The sequence below is a fragment of the Cajanus cajan genome, chromosome 10 (genome assembly GCF_000230855.2).
Source record: "Cajanus cajan strain Asha chromosome 10, NIPB_CcT2T_4, whole genome shotgun sequence".
In the NCBI taxonomy this organism is placed as follows: domain Eukaryota; kingdom Viridiplantae; phylum Streptophyta; class Magnoliopsida; order Fabales; family Fabaceae; genus Cajanus; species Cajanus cajan.
Window position 1 is genome coordinate 50571314 of NC_138526.1, and position 15041 is coordinate 50586354.

The 15041-nt window shown below is 29.0% G+C and overlaps 1 protein-coding gene across 1 annotated transcript; it reads right to left on the reverse strand.

The window, feature by feature from the left end:
* Positions 1-1293: 1293 nt before the first annotated feature.
* LOC109808063 (NADP-dependent malic enzyme) lies at positions 1294-6549 on the reverse strand. Its single transcript, XM_020370882.3, has 20 exons — positions 6331-6549; positions 5912-6192; positions 5029-5149; positions 4849-4923; positions 4551-4702; positions 4346-4451; positions 4174-4239; positions 3952-4047; positions 3780-3851; positions 3594-3677; positions 3410-3508; positions 3100-3147; positions 2920-2973; positions 2736-2834; positions 2567-2656; positions 2395-2472; positions 2177-2251; positions 1996-2086; positions 1741-1869; positions 1294-1643 (listed from the first exon to the last, which is right to left on the reverse strand). Exons 1-20 carry the CDS (start codon positions 6358-6360, stop codon positions 1555-1557), a joined length of 1935 nt encoding a protein of 644 aa, XP_020226471.2. The 5' UTR covers positions 6361-6549; the 3' UTR covers positions 1294-1554.
* Between the last annotated feature and the right edge of the window lie 8492 nt (positions 6550-15041).

Below are 15041 nucleotides of genomic sequence, written 5' to 3' on the forward strand. Positions count from 1 at the left end.
AAATTTATACAATAAATTATAAAAATAATATTTCCTATTCTTTTTACTCTTCTGTATAAATATTTTAAACTATAAAAATCAAAGTTCAAAAAGTGTGATAGTTTTTATTTTTAATTAAATGAAAATAGAAACTAACGCACCAAACTTTAAAGCTTTCTGTACAATTACTTGAAAGTTGAAACTATATATAAAAAGACAAAGTAAAAACAATGTACCAATTTTTAATTATTCGTAAAAAAATTAAAAAAGCAGTAATATAAATATAAAACATTTCTACAAACTAGAAACGGCTAACTTTAACTTCAGGAAAAATGTCAGCTATTATTAAATGAATTTAAAGTGAATCTGATTAAATTAAATAGAGTAAAGTCGAATGATTTTATAAATAAGCTTTCCCATAATAATAACCATAATATAATAAATATTAAACAAGGTATAAATAAAAGATTTACATAAGAAAACATTTCTAAAAAAATGTAAAACTTCAGCTTGCCTTCTATTATTGTTTGGGCCCAAATAATGTATTGGTTCAATAGACTTTGGAAAGGAGAAAGAACTTAAGATGGCCCAACTTTAGAGAAACCATTTACAAAGAAATGAATTCAATAGCTATTTTTTCATACAAAAAGTACATTTCTTTTTAAATATATAAAAAAAAAAACTCAACATTTATATGGAGCTAGCGTTCCCTATTGATTACAACAGTTGCACACTAGACAAGGAGAATAAAAGTAATTTGACACTACACTAGACAAGTTCTTTATCAAAACACTTCAATTTGATCACCGCATTGTAACTTAAACTACGGTTCAATCACCATTGGATGAAGCTTCAACCGAAAGGACTACTTCACTCCTATAAAAGCCAACCTTGGAAGGAGTTATACTCCATTATCATACCATAAAATATAATTAAAAAAAAAAGCGGATAAAGACAAATTCGGAAGTTGAAAATATCATTCCCGTGAGCCATTTTCTTTTTATCATGCAAATAAGTCCAAGGCTCCTCCCAGTTGTTTATTATGAGGTGATTCATCAAGAATGGATAGTAGTGGCAACTTAGGATGGTGCATCACATGCGTTTGATTTGGTTTATTCTTGTTTTTTACGCAATTTCTCTTTGAACACCCTAGTCTAGTCTCCATGGGCCATCCGATAGGTGAGAAAAAGATAAAGAGGAATGATGAAATAGACAGAGAAGGAAGAAAATAGCGTTAAACAGGTATTTCCATTGTTGGGAGTGTCAAAAGAATATTAGCCAAAAAAAGATTGATCAGATAATTACTTGCAAGAATTAATAAATGCGGACTTTAGAAATGCTTTCTTTTCTAATTTTGATTACCGTCACATAACATTGATAGCAGAACAGAACTTGAAGCTACCTTTTAGTCCAACTACCACTACTACCAGCACCGTCCTAACCTACTAACCCCCCACCCAATAACTTACATGAACCGAACATCAACAACAAGAGAGAAAAAATAAATAAAAAAATCGACAATAAAATGATTTTATGATAAAAGTAAAAGAAAAAGAAAACAGAACTACTATCACTTCACCGGTAGCTTCTGTAGGCAGGGGTATACATACAGCTCTCAGCAAACTTCACCAAATCTTTGGGTTGGGGAAGGCGAGTGGCCAATCCTGAGAAAAAAATGTAAACAATTTATGAGAAAAAAAAAGCTTCAAAATGTGCAACCGTAAAAGGTAAAACCTCCAATAGATTAGACAAAGAGCTTACCAAGCTCATAAGCCTTAGCAGCAACATTGGCAGCAATGTGTGCTGAAATCTTTCTGATGTTGGTGAATGGTGGGAATATGAGTCCCTTATCAAAGTTCTCTTGGCTCACTTGTGCAGCCAAAGCCTCAGCTGTTCCATCAAATAATGATGACATATCACTATCAGTAATCACTTATAAACCATGTTGCTTATAAAACCTATTGACTCCAAATCACATCATATGGATAATAAAATGCAAGTCTTTTGTGCACTTACAGGCAGCAAGAAGCAGGTCATCATGCACACGAATGGTTCCAGACATTATCAAACCGAGACCGAATCCAGGAAATATGTATGCATTATTGGCCTGTTGAACAAAGAAGCAAAACATCCAAAATTAGACCTTATTTTACACGTGAAAGTTTTAATGTTTGGTTAAAATTTCAAGGGCTTATACCTGGCCAGGCACAAACATTTTTCCCTCGTACTCAACTGGAGGAAATGGACTACCACTTGCAAAAATGGCACGTCCCTGATGGTGATGCACAAGAACAAGGGAACAAAATAAAATAGTTAGTATTGGTCAAATACTAATTAACAAAAATTGACTCTGTAGCAGTATAACATAATGAAAGCTTGGATTGTAATGCAAAAATACGAGTTGCTTGTGTTTACCTGGCTCCACTTGTAAGCTTCTTCAGCAGTACATTCTGACTGTGACGTTGGGTTGGAAAGAGAAAGAATAATAGGTCTCTGCAAAGATGACCATATAACAAAAAATTGCTCAGCTTTTATGAACGTGAAATTCATGGTAGGTACTAGGTAGATAAATAGGTTGCAATGGTACCTTGTTAATAGAAGCCATAGCCTCAATCACCTCTTTAGTAAAAGTTCTTCCTTGTCCCGATGTTCCAATCAACACTGTTGGCTTAATTTGCTGAAATAATAACATTGAAAAATGTTAGAACATTGAAACTTCTGTGTACGAGTGTATTGAACAGGAAGATCAATCATACATTAACAGCATCTACAAGATTTTTAACAGGTTCATGCTCGTGAGCCCAAGGCTTCTTAAAATGTTGGAGTGAATCTTTGCGGGAACTGACAATCAATCCCTGTAAAAGAACGAATAAAAGATTAATCAGATGGAAAATGACAATTTACTTCATACAGGTGGTGCTAAATTGGGTATTACACAACCTTTGAGTCCACCAACCAAATATTCTTGCGCACTTCCTCCAGTGGGGCATTTGTCTGCATCACAAATGTAGTTTTTCAATAAATCTTGAACATTTATGCATTGCTCACATCTCAACCTTGTCACCATCCTCCACTAAAAAGAATTCAAATGAAGTAACAACACTAAAAGTAGCCAGCTACCTGTTTTGATGTTTCAAGTGCTATGAGTTCTGCTATTCCAGTGCCAGCCTGCAACCGCAAAACTATACAATTAAGCTAGAGGGATAAAATGGATGAAACAGTTTGCATTCAAAGTGACTTTGAAAAATCTAGCTCTGTCAAGTAGTTCCATTCTCTTGGACCAAAAAATGCATAGTTTAATGCTCTAACCCGCCTCCCCCACCCCTTTTTTAATCTTTACTATTTAAATTAAAGTGATCAAACACACCCCTTTCCTTCTGTAAGACCAAAACAATGAACAACACAAGATCCCAGCATTATACAGACTCACCTCTCCAGCACCAAGGAATAAGAATCTGTGATCAGACAAGTTACCCCCAACCAATTTCAGAGCTGCAACTAGTCCAGCAAGGACCACAGATGCTGTTCCCTGGAACAAGGTAGATACGGTATTAGGGCCAAGTTACAAGTATAGTTAACATAGTATCTGAATTCAGTATACAAGAATCTCTCACCTGAATATCATCATTAAAAACCAGATGTGTTGATCTATACTTCTCAAGCAGATCAAAAGCATTGTGGTTTGCGAAGTCTTCAAACTAAATACATGGCATACCAGGTAAAGAAAACAAGAAAGTGAGATTAGCAAACACTGTAGTCCAATAAGCCAATAAATATTGTCTCTTAACACTGCTTAATACCTGAATTAGGACCTTTTCCCCATAAGTTTGCTTAACTGCTGTCATGAATTCGTGCATAAGTTCAGCATATTCCTGGAATCAGAGAAGTTGGAACAAAATAAATACCATGGCATATTAGGAAATTAAAAATGATTATTTCCATGTGATTCGTCAAGGAAAACAAATCACGAACCTGCCCAGTTGCTCGTCTTTGCTTTAACCCAATATATAATTCATCATTGAGCAGCTTCTCATTGTTTGTACCCACATCAATGGTAATAGGCAAACACTGAAAAGGATAACATTATAAGAGATGTAAGAAATGAAAGTTGCATCTTTTAACAAATTAACAGATCATTGCAAGTTTACAACACAGGCAGAACTTATAGATTAACCGTGGGCCAAATATACTTACAGCTGAAGGGCGGACTCCTCCAAGTGCTGTATATAACGAAAGTTTTCCCACTGGTATTCCCATACCCTGAGAATTCAGCAAAGATTAACAAAGGAGAGATTACAGCATCAGATCTTGTGATTCAATATAACTATCAAAAATATTAAATGTCAACACGTATAATAGAAATTACCTGACAACCAAGATCGCCAAGACCCAAGATTCGTTCTCCGTCAGTTACGACTATGACTTGAATGTTCTTCTCAGGCCAATTCCTTAATACTTCACGGATCTTCCCCCTTTTTATAAAGAGACAAAGGAACAAGAAGATCAATACAAACAGTGACTGCCTACAAAGCATTTCAGGAGGATAAAAGAGAAATCAAAGTCAAACTCACTTCTCTTTCAAACTTATATAGAGACCCTGAGGACGCATAAAGATGCTGCCATATTTCTGGCAAGCTTCACCCACAGTTGGAGTATATACAACTGGGAGTAACTCTTCAACGTGATCAATAAGAAGCTTGTAAAATAGACGTTCGTTTCTCTCCTGTAACACACCAACATAACAAAGTAAAAACATTAGTCCAATTCTATAATTTACCAATCAAACCGTGAGAAGAAACATCCCTCAAGATATTTTAATACAAAAGAAGTTATTTTTTTCCTTAAACATAGTTGTACACACGGCCACACCTGAAGATCCATCATTGCCATGTACTTCTGCAACGGAACTTGATACTGGCGTACGTGCTGGATCATTTTCTTCACCTGCCCAGTCAAGTAGCAATAAATTAGAATTGATGTTGTGCAATCTAATTGCTTTCGAAAATAATAAAAATAAAGTATTCAGAATACTCTAGTCAGATAACTAACCTGAGTTTCTTGAGGAATAACTGATGGGGGAAGAAGTCCACGCAGATAGTGGGCATCCCTCTCGTCTTCAGTGAAGGCCAGCCCCTTGTTGAAGTGGGGATCCCTCAACAATGTATATCCACTACAGACCGAGAATAATCTAAGTAAGAATACACATAATGGCTACATGCTTCTCTCTGGCCATATAGTACAGAAAGTCGCAGATAAACATGAACAGTATTATCTTCTCCATTAAAAAATATAATTGCACATAAACATTCAACAAACACAATGGTTAGAGAAAGGTGAAGGGAATGCAAAGTTGCAAACAAATAATACGAATGAGGACATGTTTGCATGCAACCCCCAAAAAGCAAAAAATAAAAAATATATATATATATATATATATATGTATTATTATGAGAGTGTAGCTGCCACTGGAATAAAAAATCTAGACAGATAGACATATTCAGAACTCGTAATATTTATAATAATAAATCATATCAGTGATTCAATCTGTCAAAAAAAACAAGGCTACATCAGTATAATCTGTTCATAATCTAAAGACAATAAATGAACAAATAACTACAAGATACACAAAGATGCATAAATCATGCAAATTAACCAGCACTCCAAGGATATAAAGCTGAAACAGAACCAAAATCTTTGCCGACATAAACTAACCAAACCGCACCTATTTAAGATCTCTCTATATACACACAAAAATAAATCTGTATGTTTCATCCATAACAAAACACCAAAATTTGTTCAATCAATTCTCAGGTACCCCCATTTGAAGGAGTGAAACCGACACAGAGAAGCACCCAATTTGAATCTAAAATAAGACAAAGTGAAGGCTAAAAAAAATATGGAAATGGTAAAATCAGAAGATCAAGAGTCTCACCTAGCCACAGAGACACTCCAAGGAGTGACAAAGTGGTCCTCCGTTGCCCTATCCTCGCCGTAGACATCCTGAGGGCCACCGGCGGAGATGGCGTTGTCGTCGACGTCAGCCACCGGGGAATCCTTTTTCAATTCTTTCAACGGCGTCTCCATCACAACGCTGCCGTTTCTGTCCCCGGACCTGCTGCTGCTGCTTGGGGTCATACACACCACCCTGAAAGGGCCTGAACGCTTTTTCTGCGCATCGGAGAAGCTGCTACACCCACCTAACCCTGAGTTGCTCTGCACAACAAAAGAAGATAATTTATCACCACCCAGATAAACAAATCACCAAATCTCAGGATAATCAGAGGAAAAATCAAATCTTTTTTAGCCCATAAATATAGTAAATTTTTGGCGACAGTGGATTGTTAAAATTACCAGGAAAGCGCATCTGGTTGAAGAGATCATGATGGCGAGAGAGAGAGAGAGAGAGAGAGAGAGATTGTAAGAAAAGTTGCAAGTTTAGTGTTGAGTTGTCTTCCCTCAGTCTCTCTCCCTCTCAATTTGGCGCACGCAAGAACACAACACAACACAACACAACTCTCAACACAGATCACGAAGCAAAACAAAGGAAGCAACGTGAGGAAACACTCATCTCTGCTGCGACCTTAAAAAGGGTGGGTGTGCAAGTGCATCAACATCAACTCAACTTCTCCGGATATTACCTAACTACCCTCAACTGGACTTGTTCAATAACTATTTTTCTTACCTTGTCAAAATTATTAAAAATACGCAAAACAGCACACACATAATCTGTGGGGTCTCCACAATTCCCGTATTTTTAGCTTTTTTACTAATACCATTTCTTCAATTATTTAAGGACAAAAACACGTTTTTATTGTTTTGGTTAATAACTTAATATTCATACAACTACTCCTTACGTACTTAAATATTAATCACCTTGTGCATTAATTAAATATTAATTTAAAATTAAAACAAAATTTATTTAAAGTTGATAGAAAATAAAAATACCATTTGAGAAATAATATAATTAAAGTAAGATTTAGTGTAAATTTAGAGGTGGGGTGAGAAAGGAAATAGTGGTGGTGGTGAGTGTATATTGACACGTGGCGAATAAAAGGTTGAGTGGCACTGTATGATGTTATGAAAGGTGTTTGAAGCCGTGAGATCCTTCCTTTGAGATTGATGTCCGTTTTCCCAGAGATTCAATCATAAATTCTCTCCCCTGTCCGTTTCCTGTTTGGGTTTAGACGCCCTTCAGCGTAACAACAAAACAATTCCTCCCATCACTTTCTTTCTACTCTTTCCCTATGTTTTCTCTATTCAACTATATCTATTACATCAAAATACTCAAATCTATTTTTTCAATTTCATATAATTAATGTAATAACATTTTCAATTTCATTTTACATCTCTTATAAGATACAAAAAAATTATACTGTAATAAATAATTAAATACTACTAGTTTATTTATATATTACACGAGTCTTTAACTATTTTAAATAATTTTAAAAAAATAAGAACCAACAAAAATAATCTTTTAAATATTTTTAAACCCGTTTTGTGACCAATTTTAATCAGTTTTTTTTTTACTTAACCAATTTCTTATCATCGAAGTCAATGTATATTGAATAAACTCTCGATTTCATTTCTAAAATATTATTTTCTCTTCTGAATGCTCTTACGTAAGAAAATGATATAAGTAATTCTTTAAATATTAAAATTTATAATAGGTAGTCATTTAAATATTGAAAAAAGTTATCAAATCGGTTTCTAACTCGTTAACTAAATCCCGTCAGAAATAAATATCTCATTAACTAAAAGAATAGATATTCGATATTTAAAGAATTGTTATGTATATAATTTTATTATTTTATGAATTAAATAGAAGAGAGTTATACTATTATGATTTGAGGTAAATGATTATCATCCAAATACTAAATGGAGGAGCATAAATGTGGTAAAATAAAAAAATTCTGTGTGGTAAAAATGTTCTTCAAGCCACGAGGAACATAAATTAAAAAAAAAATGAAAACGACATACAACGGTACCTCTTACGGAGATGACAAACAGCATATTCGTTTCTGTGACAAATAATTACTCTGAATATACAATGGTGTTTTTGTTCTGTGTGATTGTTGTTTCATGTAATACCATGGATCATGGATGTCAACTATACTGGAATTTTACGGGTACCAAGAAAAGATACTCACAGACTAAAGTAGATACTAACTCCATAAATAAATAAATATATATATATATATATATATATATATATATATATATATATATATATATATATATATATATATATATATATATATATATATATATATATATATCAAGATAGAAAAAGAGGAGAGATCATTTTATTCCATAAGTAAGTCTACCTAGACTTATTAGTTATTACGTTTAATAATTCATATTTTATATCAAATTTTAATGATCCAACCGCTTAATTTAAAGTTTAAATATACAAATTTTTAGAAAATTTGAAAATTATTTAATATTTATTTCATTAATTCAAATTGACGGATAATCATAAAATTATTTTATACATTGTTTTGAATTAATAAAACGAAGTATCAAATGATTTTCAAATTTTCTATAAATTTGGAAATTTGATTTATGAATTAAAAACTTTAAATTTAATGATTAGATCATTGAAATTTGATGCGAAAATATAAGTTATTTAACAGAGTAAATCTAGGTAAACTTACTCCTGAAATAAAATAATTTTTCTTATATATATATATAACATCATGTAGTTTTATTTTGCTTCTAGTTGCATGAAACGTAAGTTTATTTTTAATATATTAATAGATATATTTATATATTTTTTTATTATATATTTATCAATGAGTCATCTATTCATTATCTATAAAAGTAAATGTATTATTGGAAAACTAATACCGTAAGTCGTATTTATTAATTGAAAATTTATTTTTTTTGAGTAGTGTTATTAAATATAATCTCCACTTGCACCATTTATTTTATGAGTATTTTTAGAATAAAACTTCAATAATAGTATTATTAATTACAACTAAATAATTTAATTATTTTTATTGATATTAACGAATTAAGTATTTATTTTTTTATATATTTGAATTGAGATAGTATTTGTTTAGTGAAAATAAGAAAGGGCAAGAGAGTGAGTCAACTCATGTAAAGTGAAGTGGAGTGAATTGACTCACAAAAAGAAAAGGATTGAAGAATATAACTCACCTCACTTAATAAGTTAAAGAGTTTGTTAGTTGGTTAAAAATAGTGGATTGATAAATTGGTCTACCTTCAAGCCACCCAAATTATTAAAAAAAACAAAAAATTAATTAAATGTTTTTAATATACATTATCACTTTAATTTATAAGTTTATTATTATTTATAAAATTCATTAGAGAAGTTTTTTTTTTCATGTAAAGAGAAAAAATAATATATATTTCTATAATCAAATTATAAGCTTGAAAATTAATCTTAATTTAAACTAATACAACTCAAATAAAATGTAAAAAAAAATTGTACTTTTGAAAAAAGACACTTATAAAATGTACTAGTAAAACATGTGATTAAAATAATATAATTTTATTCTATATACAATGTAAACAAGTAGTTAGAAAGGGAAATTAAATTATAAAACAAAAATATTTATCTAACATAAACTCACTATAAATTTGTTTTTATTGTAAAAAATTTTGTTAGATAGATCTATTGATTTGACAAATTTAATAAGTTTATTTATCTAATTCAACCTAACTTAATTAGTGTTAAGAGACATGTACATGATCCTAAATTCGAATCCTATATTGTTATTATAATTCCAATGAATTAAAAAAAAACTATCTCAATCCACTAAAATAGGACAAATTCAACGAGTTAACCAAAAAATACAAATATTTATTGTAATATATTTTTAACTCATCTCATACTCACACATAAGCAAAAAAAAAAACACGAACATTTATTATAATATTATTTTATCACAAAAATAAAGATATTATAAAAAGATTTAAAGTTTAATTTATATATAAGTAAATATTAGTTGTTTAATTAAGAGACAACTTATTATTATTGAGTCAAAATTATATCTTCAATAATGTTAAAGACAAAGATCAAACAACACATAACATAGAAATGATTATTATAATATTCTATCATTTTTCATTTTTAATAAGGGGTGGTAAAATGAGTTCGGTCCTATCGCACTTAATAAAATGGGTTAAAAAAAATCTAACTCTCTTTGTTTACTATTAGATCAATCCATATTTTTTTATTATTTTCTTTATATATTTAGTAAAAATCAAATAAATTAACTTATTTTTTTAATAATAATTTATTTTGACATAATAATAAAATAAAATATTTCATAAAAATAACTAACGAGACTATTTACATATAGTTAATGTGCATATATATATATATATATATATATATATATATATATATATATATATATATATATTAATAACAAACATAAGTTTAGAATGATCAAAATTAATACTATTTATTTTAAATATTATAAAAAGTGATAATATACTAAAAAAAATATTACATAATATTTTTTTGAAAAAAATTGATTGGCAGGTTGCCTTGCCCTAACCCACCTAAAATAATCACTTATTATTTTAATAAACAAAATGATTACATAAAAATGGAGACTAAAAAATAAATATTTTTTTTTATAAATAAGAAGATCAAAATTAGCTAATTTTTCAAGAAAAAGAACATATTTCAACCATTGGATATTTTTAAGTCGTTCGTTATACTAAAGTTTAGCATGAATGATTTCATAGATCATTTTAACTTTTTCCTCTTTTCACCTAATATAATATTGTAATATTTTAAAATATCTAAATAAGATGAGATTTCATATTATTTGGTAATTTGCCATCAATTCATAGGAAAAGTTGAGAGAAGGGAAAGGTCCAATTCCAAGCAAGTTGAATGGCTGAAAAATAGAGGCACCTTTGTGGTATAATGGAGTTACATTGGATAGGTGGGCGATGAGTGACCATATGATTATGTGGATGATAACAACGCAAGTTTGTTGAAAGTAGGCCACCTTATTTATTTTTCTCCTCTTTTTCCATGTCTTAATACGGATCAACATTCTCCTATTATATATATAAGTCCATCGTTACTATCCACCGTGCTTTCAAATTGAGTGCAACATTGGTTAAATTAATATGATTTTCTTATTAACTATGAATGTTTAGTTTTGTTGTTTGATTTTATGTTCTAAAATTAAGTATATTATTGTAGTCGTTAGAAGTAGTTTTTGTATTAATACCAACTTCAATTATATTGTTTGTTTTCTGTATGTTCTTAGTTATGTTATTTGTTTTATATGTATCTTTAGTTAGAGTCGAGTTATTTTCTTTAACTATATACTAAATATCAAAAGTTTTAGGAAATTACTCTATATTAAAATCCTGACGACCCTAATCGAAAGACATGGACTCACGAAAATAAAAGTTCAAGACTCGTATTTTCATTGAAACACACAGAGTACTCTTTTTTCTTTCTCAAACCCTATTTTATTTTCAGCTCATTAATATCTATAAAAACATATTATTCAATTAAAAACCTCAAAATAATTTTTATCACCGACACATGTTGCTAAATAATTAAATAAAACTAAGTAAAACTATGGGAACGAGAGTGATGAAGAATGAGAATAAATCAAACTTTCTTATAACTCTAAGCCATCCCTTTAATATAAATGTGTATAGTGATTTTAGCTTAATCCCTAAATGGTGCACGCTTAACTTTTGCTTTCACCTTGACCTTTTTTACTCATATGATTTGCTCGCCATTTATATGGTGCAGTGTTTTATTGTTATATGATTTACATAACTGCAAAATACTTTAGTAACTTAAAATTATATTTAAGCGAAAAAATATAATATTAACTATATAAGATCGTCTTAATGCTTAATAGTTTTTTTTTTTATAGTTAATAGATGGTATATGTTAAGTCATTGTAGTCAGTACTAGTGACTACACGTGTCAAAACATGTAGGATAATTATTTGTTGAAGAAGAAATAATGCAACAATATAAATTTAATGATGTAGTGAAAGAATTAAAGGTGGAAAATGTGGTGGCGACAGCTAGGGTAGTGTGTGTTAAGTGTTAAGCAAGGGTTTTGGGGAAAGTTGTAGTTGTAAGTTGTGGGGCATTTAATTGATGCTGCCATTATCTGTTAATAGTGTAATAATTAGTGAGGATTTTGGTTTCAACGTCCAACTAAAAACTCAAGCTATTTATCCACACGTGCAGAGCGGAGCACACGTGCATGAAGCAAGTGGCGACAATACCGATGGATGTATCCGGGGGAGGTTTCTTTCTTTCGGTGGAAAGTATTGTCATAAACAAGTGTCTCAATTTCTTTTAATACCACTACTCATTTATGCTTTTGTACACTGTAGGGTAACCAACAAAGAAATGAAGAGCGACAAAATAAATTATAGAAAATAAAAAGTTATTACTTCCATTTTTTTAACAATGTATGTTTTGCACTTAATGATTTAAATGGCAAAACCTACAAAATTAATTTAAGTTATATATTTTGCATTATATGAGACTTAACATTATTTATACTCGACTTAGTTGTGATAAGTTAAATATTGTGGTTCTATAAGATTTAATCACTTCAATTGTATATCTCTTAATATATGAATTTAAACGTATTAGTTGTTTAAAGTTGTTATGACGATATTGTTGTGATGTTGTAAAGTGTTGAGATGTTAGAATGATGTTGTTTATAAGTTAAAAGTTGATATATAGAGTTACATTAAATCTTGATTAAGTTGTTTATGTTGCATTGTTGTAAGCCAATGTAGTGAATGTATGTTGATTTCTTTTCACAAGATTATCCTTGTTGTTTCTTGTGGATGAAATTGTAATAATCATATTATGTACAAAAATAATACAAGATTAACAAGATGACTTGGTTAGTTGACAGAGTGTCATGTTGGTGATGACCTAATTTTGTTCATGTAACTTTGATATAGTATTTTGTTGTATAAACATTTGATTGATGATTATGAGTCATTTTATGTACATGTATGTAAATGGTGTAAGAGTATGTATGTAACCCTATAAAAGGATTTTATAATTTTAATTGTTTTATTTACTGTTTTATATACATGTATAAATTACATAAATGACCAGATAAATGTTGCCTAAGAATCTTAGAATAATCAATTTGCATTTGGTATTTTTTGTTGCTTAATAACTGAACTATATTAAATGTAGCGACCTATCAAATCATTACATCTTTTATATAAACGATTATTATACAAATGACAAGGTAATTGTTGCGTGAGGACCTAAAAATAATTAATTTGTATTTGATATTTTTCGTTGTTTAGTAACTAAACTATAATAAGTATAATAACTTATTAGATTGTTACATTTTTTTTATATCAAAGACTATTATATAATTCATCAATCATCATGAAACTAATTAAATTAATCAATTTTAATTTTAATTTGTAAAATTAAATGATAGTTACATTATATATATATAAAGAAATTAGAGTAATATTTTTTAATTAATGAACATGTTGTATAGTGCTAGTATTTCAATAAATATATATTTCATGAAAAATATAGAAAAATTTACCAATGATCACGTTTAAAAGTAGACATGCACACGTTTCTTTTAATTAATGTAAAAACAATACTCTTGATTATTTTATTTTATATATATATATATATATATATATATATATATAATTATAATTAACTGGTTAGATTTAAACTGAGATCTAAAAAAAAAACCCTTATTTGTCTTCATTTCTTAAAGGTGTCAAATTAGACAACTTAACTTACTATAAAAATAAGTTGAGTTGAATTTTATAAACTACTTTTAATTTTGATTCATAAGTCACGTTAGAATTTATTAATATACCAGAAAAACATTTATCGTAACATTTACTTCTTAAGTTTTGAAGTCTTAATCTTTGTATTTATTTTTTAAAGCAATTCATCTTAGTTTTTATTTAATAAATATAATTGATGCCCTATATAAAATTAATAATTAAAAACTAATTTTATTAGTTATTTATCATTCACGTTTCGATTACATTTTACTAAAATTAACCCCTAATAATGTTATTCTCTTACAGTAATTACTTTTCGTAATCTTTCTACATGACTATTACTAAAAAAAAATTTTAGTTTTTATATATTCTCGAAGTAACAGAGTCAAAATTGCTTTTTAATTTAATTTCTGTAAATTAATTAAAGTACGTTACTATTTAATTAAAATCCTGATCACAATTTAATTAAAATTTTAACTTGTCTTATACTTTCTTTTTACGGCACTTGTTTTATACTAATTTTGATCATTTAGAAAGAGACTTGTTTTATACCGTACTATTTTTTATTATTATTAAGGAATACTCTCGTTGAACATAAAACCAAACTCTCTCAATAATCTAACAAACATGAAAAAAAAAAACTTGTTTTATACTATTAAATTAATGTAACATTATTAGCTTGAACAAAATTATAGCTAGGAGATAAAATGAGTCATGCCAATTGATTTATTTTATTTTTTGAGAGCAGAAAATAAAAAAATAAAACAACCATAATTTATGAATCATTAAAAATTGAAAATATTATTTAAAAAAAAAGAGAGTAATATTAGACGGAGTTTTTAAGAAATGCATGGGGCATTGTATCCAGGATTTTGATGAAACTAGAGCAGAATTTGATTTCACGTGTCGACGTCGAAAAAAGTTGGTGGTAGTCACTACCTTGTAGGGTAGGTGGAATGTGCCAAAATTATCATTCAAACATTCAAACATTAAAATATGTTTCTTTTATTTTTTATTTTAATATTAAAACTTTTAGGAATTTTTCCATAATATATTTTTTGTTAAATCACTCAAATTTTAATTCTTTTATAATTTTACTAGAAACATTAAATCATTTCATGTCTCTAATAATTATATATAGTAAATATATTAAAAAATTGTGTGAAATTATTCAGAAAATATATAATTTTTTATATATTTGAAGGATATGATAATTTATTAAAAAATAGAGACTAAAAACGGTTACATACTTTACTATCCCTTTGATAATATGTATAAATATTTGAAGGATATAATAATCTACTA

What these genes read in the sequence shown, in the direction of transcription:
- LOC109808063 (XM_020370882.3), bottom strand. Translation starts at nt 6,360, where the DNA reads ATGATCTCTTCAACCAGATGCGCTTTCCTG. An exon ending in CTATGGCTTCTATTAACAAG is followed by an intron (nt 2,473 to 2,566) that starts GTACCATTGCAA and finishes TCATCTTTGCAG; the next exon opens with AGACCTATTATTCTTTCTCT. An exon ending in TGACCTGCTTCTTGCTGCCT is followed by an intron (nt 1,870 to 1,995) that starts GTAAGTGCACAA and finishes TTGATGGAACAG; the next exon opens with CTGAGGCTTTGGCTGCACAA.